Source organism: Melitaea cinxia, chromosome 9, assembly GCF_905220565.1.
Source record: "Melitaea cinxia chromosome 9, ilMelCinx1.1, whole genome shotgun sequence".
Taxonomy (NCBI): domain Eukaryota; kingdom Metazoa; phylum Arthropoda; class Insecta; order Lepidoptera; family Nymphalidae; genus Melitaea; species Melitaea cinxia.
In genome coordinates, this window is record NC_059402.1 from 5,179,822 (window position 1) to 5,191,947 (window position 12,126).

The 12,126-nt window shown below is 34.8% G+C and overlaps 1 protein-coding gene across 1 annotated transcript; it reads right to left on the reverse strand.

Annotated features, from left to right (window-relative positions):
* Positions 1–1,401: 1,401 nt before the first annotated feature.
* Positions 1,402–10,980, reverse strand: LOC123656574. Its single transcript, XM_045592244.1, has 10 exons — positions 10,879–10,980; positions 9,867–9,991; positions 9,397–9,580; positions 7,260–7,311; positions 6,246–6,348; positions 5,008–5,146; positions 3,318–3,449; positions 2,326–2,480; positions 1,912–2,051; positions 1,402–1,661 (listed from the first exon to the last, which is right to left on the reverse strand). Exons 1-10 carry the CDS (start codon positions 10,978–10,980, stop codon positions 1,402–1,404), a joined length of 1,392 nt encoding a protein of 463 aa, XP_045448200.1.
* Positions 10,981–12,126: the final 1,146 nt, after the last annotated feature.

The following is a 12,126-nucleotide window of genomic DNA, read 5'->3' on the forward strand; positions in this document are numbered from 1 at the left end:
TATCAACTAAAAATTACATCACTAGTGTCAGTTAGTCAGTCAGCTCAGCCTATTGCACTCCACTGCTGGACATAGGTTTCCCCAAGTTCACGCCAGACATCCCAGTTTCCGCAATCCTCATTCAGCCTACACTAGCAATCTTATGTAGATCATCGGTCCAACAGGCCGGAGGACGTCCCAAACTGTGTTCATCAAGACAAACAATATTAATAAATTTGTCAGAAGTAGTAGGAAGTAGACAGACTGGTTAATTATAATATGAGGTAACAAAAGATAGTTATAAGTTAACAGGAAGGGGGCCGAACTTCTTAGTATTCGATGGTTTCACCATGCGGGTGCCGAGTCCATCGTGTGGCACGGGGAGTAACTCAGAGCAGTGCCTAGGACTTGCGACCCAGGTGTAGGTTTAAGGAGGCCCCCTTTGAGATACGTATCAACGCCACCTTCACTGCTCGAGTTATACGTCCCGCCTAGCCAAATTAATCGTAATAGATAAAAATTAATTCGTTTGCACAAATAATTATTGAATGAGTCTGGGTTAAGCTAGATACAATAGTTAAGCAGGATACATCAAGTGTATCGTGCCAAGCCAGAGCCAAGACTGCCTTAGCGGCGGTTGCACCGTTCGTTTTATACACGTCAGAATAACTCGAGTAATATAATGAGTGAGGGTAGTTGACTATCGAACGATGTGCATCTATTGTTTATAAATTCCTTGCTAATTGCGTATGACAGCGCGTATCGACAAATTTATAATATAATATTTCATAAATAAATAATAAATCTAATTCATATTTAGTGCAAAACTGAAAAACTGATTATTTATTTGTATATTTCATGTCCAAGTGGAATAGTACCATGAAAGATGAAAGAATTTAATCGTTGAATCACAACAAATATATGTATGCTCTGAGCCAAAATTATACTGTTCCTCTAATCATCAGTGGAGGCCATGAGTAATGCTAACCGCATTCAATACACTTTTTTCACTGTCCCTCTAGTGACTACACTTTTTTACTACAAACGGTACAAAGAAATGCTTACCCAATTTGAAATAAGGGATAGGATAAATATGTAAATATTTGCGCTTTTTAGTCTTTTCAGTTTAAGTTTGTCTTTTGGATTTACACAGGGCCTTCGATGCTCAAAACTTTGCGTGAGATTTCGTTATGTTTTCATTGGCCTATTCTAGAAAAAAGGATTTCTCTGTTGGTTCTGGCACATATAAACCTAGGCTTATTACGTCATTAAGTTTAGGTATCTAAAGGACTCATTTTTTATATTATTATTTTTTCTTTTTTTCGCATTTGTTTGAGTAATTCAGTTATTTTAGAGAGCGGGCGACAGATAATAAATAAAAAAACATTTTAAAATATTTAATTCGTATTTTATTTAATTATATTACTTTATATTGAAATCAGCGTTTGAAGCACGCATCGTTTTCATTTTAGCGCAGTTTTGACGAATCAGTTCAGACGAGTTACTAGCTGTTAAAATTTTTTCAGGTTGAGTCTCTTGCGCTGAACTTCTCTGAAGCTCTTCATCTTCTTGATTCATATCTTTGCTATTTATATCATCGTCATCAATGTTGTTATCATTTTCATCAATGTTTTTGTTGTTATCAAGATCTTTTGGTCCTGTATACGCCGTGAGTAAGGGCACTGGAAAAATCTTAATTTTTAACCCAAAGTTCAATTGGCGAAATATTAATACTAAAATATAGTCTAGACTTTTTATTCGATTGCATAGATTTAAAATGCGAGTTCCGGAAATTTAAAAAATAATAAGACTAATATTACCAGAATAGCTAAGCAATTTTCTTCCTTGTCAACTTACTTATGAGTCGTGCATTGTATGGCTGACCATCTCCCTATATACTAAGAATATGATAAATAAAATATAAAATCATACCGCATTTGCTTAAAGTGCTAAGCATATTTATATTATGCATTAGAGCATTGCTCATGATGGCGACGATGTGGTGTTCAAGTATTAATTTGAAGTTGGATATCATCCTATTTGCTGGACCTTCAACTATTAACGACTCTGGTCTAAAAATAATTGTTTTGTTTTATTATTGATATAATACAATAATATTAGTTTACTACAAGCTCTAAGCTATCCTAATAAAATAAAATAATAGCTAAGGATTTTTAAAGTGTCAAAACTGAAATTTTTCTACTATTTATAAGATTATTATATTATTATACTTTGATTCATATTTAACAATTGTATGTGTAGTTAATATATATTACAGAGTCTGATTCATCTGATCTGAATAAATTCACGATCAACTTAACTACTTTCTTTTACTTATTTACTTACTTTCCCTGTTCAAAGAACTCGAAACTCAAGTCGGTGTCACCTGTATCTATCACTGTAGTAAGTCTCATGTGGGCAGTCAGTTCGTCTGCTGTGACGATCAAAGAACCAGTTACGGGGGGCCCAGATTTAAGGATCGCATCATACCTATATACAATCTAAAATATAAAGATGAAATAGTCAATTAGACAACCTTCTGCTAGATTTTTTATGTTGTGTGTATTATTACATTATGTAATATTAATATTAAAGTTAATTCTGTTATTCCGTTTTATATTAGGTTATTCTTTTTGTAAGACTTAGAACATTGAGTTTACAGATTCAAAATAAAGAGAATATACTTCAAATTTTTCTTATTCTTTCTAATAGCTAAAATATTAGAGCTCTAGACTTTACGAACACGGGAGCAATAGAGATTAAGGATCAAGTACGCATCGGCCCATCAGATATAATGATAACAAACGCGATTTTGAAAGATTTTTTATTTTATTATTTATTTATAAATAGATAGTATCCGTAAATACAGACGCTGGTAGAGAGTTCCACTCTTTAGACGTACATATCAAGAATGTACAAGCGAATCGGTTAGTGCGTATATAGTGAGTATGTCAACCATATAGTGTGTATAGTGGATATGTCAACCATATATAGTAGGTATGTCAATCATATATAGTAATTAAAGTCAATTCTGTTATTCAGTTTTATATTAGGTTATTCTTTTTGTAAGACTTTAGAATATTGAGTTCACAGATTCAAAATAAGGAGAATATACTTCGAATTTTTCTTATTCTTTCTAATAGCTAAAATATTAGAGCTCTAGACTTTACGAACACGGGAGCAATAGAGAATATAATATCAATAGAGAATGTTATATCTTGAACCATCAAGATCATGGCAATTAAAAAGAGAACAAACGTATGCCGATATTCTTCTTCTTTTAAGAATATAGGAGAATTTTGTCTAGTTTTTGTTTAAGGATTTTGCTAGTAACAGACCTTTAAATCGCTGAAACCAACCACAGTGTCCATATTCCAAAATGTACAATTTTTTTCTGTATTCGCTGTAGTTATGGCCCGTCTATAAATATTATCCAAGCCTCGAAGTACTCCATCTCTCAATCTTATTTCCTGTATACATTAAAGTATAGAGTACATATTTAAAGATTTTGTTTTTTGTGTTTAAAAGTAAGTTAAACTTTGGTTTGTAGTAGATATAATTCGCCCCTGACCCGAGGTAGGTTGATGGTGTGCTTGTCGACAATTCAGAAATTTTTAGTTAAATTGTTCAAATATTTTGAAATGATTTTTTTTTTGTCAATGTTTATTAAATTATTTTATATTAGTCTCGGCTTCGGCCTCTATGACATAAAAGACTGAGCTAATGTGTCAACTACAGGCCAATTTCTTGTGTTAATACGTTGATAGTATCTAAAGTTATAAAATAAGTTTATTTATTTGTTTCACTTCTATATTTGTGAAATTCATGAAATGTATTCATTTGGTTGTAATGTTTATTCCCCCCCAAGTCCTATGAAATGAATATATTTGTAAGTTAGATTAGCATCGCTTGTTGCAAACAACAAGCAAATAAGGAAAATTGGCAAAAATAGGAGTAGAGTGTATCATTGTGTTTTATTACATAATAACTCCTATTATGTATAAGTAAAACAAAACGAACTGGCGTACCGAAATAAATAAAACGCGATAACAAACTTTAAGTGTAAAATAGATCATCTTGGAAAGCCGTGTATGTATCTAACTCTACAAGTCTACTATATTGCCCTGTTTTAATGATGATGTAAAGCTCTTAATGTACTGCATGCTATGAATTGTTTTATACTCAAGATATATTAAAGTGCGAGACTTATTTCACTATGGAAAGATGTTTATTTTACACGTTATATTATTTAAGTAACGGTGAAATGCTATTTATTAACTTTATTGTAGGCATCTTACAGACAAGTAAAATCTTATATAAACATTTGCCGTGCCCTGCTGTCCAGCGCGGAATTTCTTCCCAGTGGAAAAAGTCCTTACAGTAAAGAAAGGAGCTTAATTTATTACAAGAAGTTATATTATATTGTATATGTACGTGTGTAAGTTAAGCGAGGTATTAATTTTGTGACTCCTAAAAAAAAATGCAAATGTGGTTTATCGATAAAAGCTCACTTTAAGATACAGCTGACGTTTATGCCAAGGCTTAACATAGGTTACCTTTTGTGTATTACTGACACGAGTGAGGCGAGCCGCTAGATACGGCGCGTCACATTCTCGAGGATTGTGCTACTTGGCGACCCAAGCGCTGCGACCTGATCGTCGAAACAGGCGATTACCTGTCGAGAGGTGCTGGTCGGCCGAGGCCTTCTTCTGTGATGAGCTCATGGCTCTAAAAAAGGCCGAGGAGTGATAGTGCGAGGCCAACGCCCACGCTAATCTGCTCCGCAGGAGACGACCAGAGGGATGGAGACACCGATATTCACTTATAGAGCGTCCGCCTACAGACGGGCCAACCGTCGGGTCGTCACGTTATCATAGGAAAGCGGTCCCGTGGTGCCTCGCTATGATAAAGAGGGTACCGCAGGGTTTAAGGGATTATTCTGTCCGCACCGAAATTCCAACATTACTGCCAGCCTCGTCAGCGAGGTGCATTAAGGCATTCCCACTGTTTAAAAAAAAAATTACTGACCTTATAATGTGCGATGTGTATCACGAATGAGGGTAGTCGTACAGCATTCGCTTTTATTTCGTGTATTCGGCTTACTACTTTGTCTATTGCTTTGTCTGCAAAGTTATTGAGGACCTGAGTCTTCTCCCGATTGTAATTTCTGAAAATAAACACTCTTAATAATCGATTAGTTAACATTAAGTAAAACAATTTAATTTATTACTTAACTAGTTGTTTTAGCTTATAATTCACTAGAAGAAGAAAAATTTTGACGTCACACAAAAATAAAATAATAAAAGCTAATTGTGCTTGCCAGTAAACGAAAAAAAAAACCGACTTCAATTACATCGACAAGTCATACAACGTAGGTAGACGAAAAAATAGTCAAGTAAATACGCATTATCAAAGATTACTCCAAAATTTGTAATCAGATCTCGATAAAATTTAATGTGACCACATGAAAAACATCGGCTTTCGATTAAATTAAAAATCATCAAAATCAGTACACCCAGTAAAAAGTTATACGACTTTTCGAGGGTTTTCCTCAATTTCTTTGGGATCCCATCATCAGATTCTGGTTCCATTATCATGGTACCACACTTATGATATCTCCTTTACAACAAAAAATAATCATCAAAATCGGTTCATAAACGAAGTTATCCCCGAACATACATTAATATATATATATATATATATATATATATATATATATATTTCATTCATTCATTACAGCCTATATAGTCCACTGCTGGACATAGGCCTCCACAAGTTTACGCCAAAAATAACGTGAACTCATGTGTTTTGCCCATAGTCACCACGCTGGGCAGGCGGGTTGGTGACCGCAGTACTGGCTTTGTCGCACCGAAGACGCTGCTGCCCGTCTTCGACTTGTGTATTTCAAAGCCAGCTATTGGATTGTTATCCCGCCATCGGTCGACATTTTAAGTTCCAAGGTGGTAGTGGAACTGTGTTATCTCTTAGTCGCCTCTTACGACACCCACGGGAAGAGAGGGGGTGGCTAAATTCTTTAGTGCCGTAGCCACACAGCATATATATATATATATATATATATATATATATATATATATATATATATATATACGGTCGAATTGAATAACCTCCTTCCTTTTTGAAGTCGGTTAAAACAGTGCTACGATTTAGTATTTACTCATTGTTATTATCACATAACGAAATATTAAGTTATTCGCAGCAACATTTATGGTTATTACAATTTTTAATTATATAATGAAAGTGCTTACTCAAAATCTTTATTTTCTGCTGCAACGTAATGCATAAGGTAGTCGTTGAAATAGTCCTTCAGCCATTTGTCCAAGTCCGCTTTTAGTCTCCGACTGAATTCAGCTGCCAAAATAATTTTATTACATATTTTGAACTAAATTATAAATTGTGAGGCGTGTATATGGTTTATGATTATCATTTACGCATCGAAGATTAACTTTCTCGAAATATATCAAATAGATTTTATGATAAAGATTTATGTATATTTTCAAGAGTAATATTTCGGAAAGGTACAACACAAAAATACCTAGCATGTATGATTATCTATAAGATACATTCACATCTCACATTTTTGTAAGATGATCCAGCGGTTACAGCAACTGACTGAGTGATATGCTAGCAGTAGTGGGTTCGATCCCCGTACATGATAATGTACAATTTTATATGTCATCATCATTATCATCACTACAGCCTATTGCAGTTCACTGCTGGACATAGGCCTCCCCACAAGTTAACGCAAAAAATGGTGTGAGGTCATGTGTGTTGTCCATAGTTACCACGCTGGGCAGGCGGGTTGGTGACCGCAGGGCTGACTTTGTCGCGCTGAAGAGGCTGCTGCCCGTCTTCGGCCTGTGTATTTTAAAGTCAGCAGTTGGATGGTTATCCCGTTATCGGTCGGCTTTTTAAGTTCCAAGGTGGTAGTGGAACTGTGTTATCCCTTAGTCGCCTCTCACGACACCCATGGGAAGAGGTGACTATATTCTTTATTTCCGCCACTTGTTATTTCCTATTAATTACTTAGAGTCAATTTTTTCTCATGGAATAGAACAAACAACATTCAACAAAAAATCATTTTTACTCTGAGTATATAATTTATCTGTTCGAGCTGGATACATCTCTCTTTTTCTTTACAGTTACAAGCGATATAGACGTATGGCATTTGACCTTTTTTGTTTCAGTGTAATTGTACTAATACCTTAAGATACCAGTGGAAAATATGAAAAATTGCTATTAATAAATGACAATTAAATTACCTATGTTTTTCTCTTTTAGCTGCACTGATACTGTTGAATTTTTATTTCTGTACTGCAATTAAATGTTCATTTTGCTAAATTAAATTAATATGGATTGACGGCCAATTTCGAATTCAGCAACAAATGCTTGAATTTTTTATAGAATATACTAAAATGACTGCTTTAATGACTAAAGATAAAAATGATATTAAGTTCAAAACGCACAGGTAAAAATTTATCTCAATGTTTTTAATGAAATTAAAAACATCTTGTTTTAAATAAGTAATTACTAACAATATACAACTGCACATGTGTGAGTCTCATTAATCTAGGGTGGATTTAATCTCTTTAGTATTTTATGTAGTCTTAAAATGTTTTATTGCAACATAAAACAATTACTTCGTCTATAATTTTGTGTCCTCGTATCTTAACTAGGCTTTTAAAGAAATTCACGTAGGATATAAAGTGAATATTTTGTCGTACTTAATAATTGTTTAAAAGTTCGTTTATTTTTTTAAAATTATATGTTAAAGTAGGTCGGGGAAAAAGTTTCTTCGTATTTTATATAGAAATTCAAGGTAAGATTTTACAAAATTGAATTACATGAATTATAACTTATATGTACCATTTTATTCGATATCTTGCCAACATCTAATAACAGGATTCCATTACTGTAGACTTTTTGAGTCGTTCCATTAAAAAACCACGACAAGTAGTTTAATAGTTCTCTCTTGATGTTAACTTTACACTGTTTAAAGAATTCTAAAGAAACAGACACAGATGGAAATCTGAGAGTGCAAGATGAGGGCTATATGGTGGATGCATTAAGACTTCCCAGTCACACTCTCTCAATTTTGGTTGATGTGCTAAAGTCGTATACGTAGACGTTTTAGCGATGAAAGTCTATACCTTTTCTCTTGATCAAATTATAGCTGCTTATTCTCAATTTCTCGCTTAAGTCTCATCAGCTGTTGACATTAGAAACCCGAATCGATGGTTTCGCCCGGCGACAAAAGCGCACCAATACCTTACCATTCACTCAACTTCACCTTATTTCGTGTCAACTCGGGTTTTGTGATAGTCTGTGCAGCTTGATCGACCTTTTACTACCATCTCTTTCGTACATTCTTATCGTAGGTGGTAGGTTCACTTTTCGTCACACATGATCAATCCCTTCAAAAATGGTTCGACATCATTACGTCTTAAGAGAGAATGGCAAATGAGTACACGGTGGATTAGATTTCTTTCAAAAAACATCTTTACTTTTATCCATAACTGGTCGACCAGAACGAAATGCATCTTTGGCAAAAATTTTGACTGAAAACGATTAAAACAAATTTTGTGCTATTCTTACTGACTTAGGTCCATAAACGTTATAAAGTTTTTTCACGGCTTGAGTGCATCTTTTACTTTTTTAAAGTAAAACAAATATTTACGGATTTCTTCGTTGGATTCACCCTTTTTGATAGTCAGAAAAACAAAGTGAAAGTGGCGGGAAATTCTTTTTTATTTTTCATTTTTGAAATATCACCTTTTCATGGTATCAAAACAATACAATCAAAACGATTTTATTGCAATTTTTTACTAAAAAATACGAAAACACTTTTATCCCGAGTTATTAATAATACAATAAACATGATTTTGAATTAATAAATAAAAAAGTACCTTCATAGTTATCTCGGGAATTTGCAGTTTTGAAATAACCATTTCAATGTTGAATCTATTTTTTAAGAGGCGGTATCGTCCCTCTATTGTGTATTTAACATTATTTAATAAAATCCTGAAATTTAACAAATTAAAAATTGTATCTTTTTATAGTCTTAAAATGGTTAAGAAAAATAGCTTTTTGTACGTAAGTTTATAATTAGTAATTAATAAATCGACATCATTCAATAAATAATAAATAAAATAAATATGTGTAACATAAGCACCCGGTTATCTTTTTTAAGATAAGCAACTAGTGTGATAGGTCAGTTCGTATCACAGGGTGTCATCAGTTGACTGATATTGAATTGGCGTAATACAACTAAATCTTGGGTGTCCTCAATTTTTTCCATACTTTTTTAGCTTAGACGTATCATCAACGTTGGTAAATGATGTGGTTGCGGATTATAAAGAAGTATTTTGTATTAAATAACCGCTTTTAGACTTACTCTACTTGTCCGAATGAAGGTTCATAGTCAAGGACTCCTGGTTTCTTAGCAGCTGTGACGTCGTAAGAACCGAAGAGATAGAGGTCATTAAGAAGAATACGGGCGTTGAGTGCGAGCTTTGTGAAATCATTTTTCAATTCGGTTATCCGGAATATTGTGTTGTTACGAAGCTTCATTCGATGAAAGAACCTTAAGGAAATTTAATTTATTACAAATCAATAATCAGAGCAATTAAATAATTTAATATACACAAATCAAATAAAAACTTTGATCCGTCTTTGCTTTTATTTAGAAGGTAAATAAATATATCCACCAACCCACAGTGGACCAGCTTACTAGATTAAGCTCCGATCCTTCTCCTACATGGACAAAGAGGCCTATGCCGAGCAGTGGGATGTTACAGGCTGAGTCGTGAAGCTATTGTTTTTTTGATACGTCCACAGTTAATTTTATTACACTAAAATAATTAACTTACAACATATGTTTAGGCAATTTCATCATACAGTATCCACCGAGGTTGATTCCGGCGGGGATCACTGTCCAGTCTCCATCCGCCTCGTGAAGAGCACGTTTGGCGATTCCACGGCTTTTCAGAAATGCCTGTGTAATATATATGCACCGCAGGAAAGGAAGATTTAAAATAGCTCTGATTTTAGTTAGACTATAATTAAAAAGAAGGTTAATTTTTTTAAAGAACTCATAAGCTTTTCGGTCACCAACCCGCTTGCCCAGCGTGGCGACTATGGGAAACACATATGAGTTCACGCCATTTTTGGCGCGAACTTGTAGAGGCCTATGTCCAGCAGTGGACTGCGATAGGCTGAAATGACGAATAAGCTTTTGTTTTAAGATTCCAACACGCTATTTCTACTTTTACTATAGATTTATTTCTACCTCCCCTACTCGGTTAAAACTGCTTTGTTATTTAAAGCATAACATGAAAAAAAATTAATCGGATATATATTTAAGCAGTGACGACCAGTTTTGGACAATTTCGTACCTGTATATCGAGGGACAATGAGTCATTTTTCTATATAGAAATTATACCTGAATTACGTTAGCTAATCATCAAACTAGATTCATTGCCTTTGTCACCTACGATAAGACTACAATACGTTTGACTTCACCCCAGTTCACACCGAAAGGAAGAAGTTTACACAAGATAAATGTCCTTAAAGTATTGTTTACAGATGATCAGTCACATGATGATGCCTAAAGTCTGAAAAATTAATGAGGTCTCGCTGCCGACCATGCTGCGGACCACGCTCGGCAGCGACAGATCTTCGCCTATTACGGCCACCAGGGCGCAGCGCTGGAGTCATCAAGCGACACAGTTCTCGAGAGTGTGACGCGCTGTATCACTTGGCTCATCACACGCGTGACAGGCAGGGGTGGCCCTCCTTCCCGCGGTCTGATGCAGGTACTTACCGAAGCATCCGTGCCCGGTAAGTACCTGTGTCAGTCTAAAGGATAGCACCCCGTATTACATCCACCGTCGCTAGACCCGTCGCTGGAGACTCCAGATCCTCCATCCACCAATCGATCAGGGCTCTCTGAGCCTGAACCCTGATGTCGTTGTAGGCTACCATAGCCTACAGTGACCGCTTACAATCAGACGTACCAAACGCTTGGTTTCCATATAATATAATAGGAAAAGCTTTATGGTCAGATCATATAGCTACTAAGAAAAGTATTTCAAACCGACTACATAAACTGTTTGTAATTGACGAAAAACTTGCACTTTCTTCGTAGTAGTTTTACACACACCAATTTAAGATATGAAATTGTGTCATAAATCGTATTACGATTTATTGCCAACGTAGTAATCTTATAGCTGTTTGATATATTTTAGTAAATACTGAACGTCGTCGTCGGCAACGCTGAGATCGGATTTTTTATGATATTCAAATTGAACAATGCAAATAGCATTGTTCAAATTTTTCAATGGTTAATTTTAAATGGGTAAATTTTTTAATGTTTCAATGGTTATTTCGCACTAAAAATTTTGTGACTCATTTTTTAAAGAGTTTTGAATCAAATTTTAGCGGTCCTACTGCTGCGCAAAGGTCACTTTTCTGTATAGAATAAAGGATAATCAACCACTGTGAACTGATGGATAGCTTTCCATGAGTAACGATCGTTTCTATCGGTATCTACTTATACAAACGCGTACCGTAAATAAAACTATTTTTATAGTACTATTATAGTAGTATATATAGGCTCTAAAGTGTGTGTCATGCACTAAAAATGGTTAAGAACCGAAATGATTTTGATATATTAAATTTATTATTACTGACTCACAATAGGCTCTTCTTGTGGTGAGTTAGGTTACCAGATTTCCTGTGAAGGATTATGCGTAAGGTCGGCAACGTTATTACAATACTCCTATCGCCCATAGTCTATGTTAACCGCTTACCATCAAGAGGATCGTACGCTTGTAGTCAGCGGTGGCCTTACCTATGTATACTGCAGAGTGTGCTGTGCACCCGGATGAGAACTGTTCGCAAGGGCGCAAAGACGCAAATCGATATATGTCGTTGATATTTGTTTATTTCTGATTGTCGTTCTATAATATTTTTTATGCACAAATTTAAACCGCCTTTTATATTTTCTTCTTTCTATTAAAGGGCGTTACTTTAAAAATTGCATAATGGCCTAGAGCCGTCCATATATCTTGAGGTGTATAAAAGTTTTGTTCACTCAAAATGAGCGATTATACTTACCATAAGCATTTT

Coding starts and splice junctions, on each gene's coding strand:
- LOC123656574 (XM_045592244.1), bottom strand. CDS start 10,980: ATGGTAGCCTACAACGACATCAGGGTTCAGGCTCAGAGAGCCCTGATC. Junction 9,581..9,866: donor AAATTGCCTAAACATATGTT/GTAAGTTAATTA, acceptor AATTTCCTTAAG/GTTCTTTCATCGAATGAAGC. Junction 6,349..7,259: donor GCTAAAAGAGAAAAACATAG/GTAATTTAATTG, acceptor TTATTTTGGCAG/CTGAATTCAGTCGGAGACTA.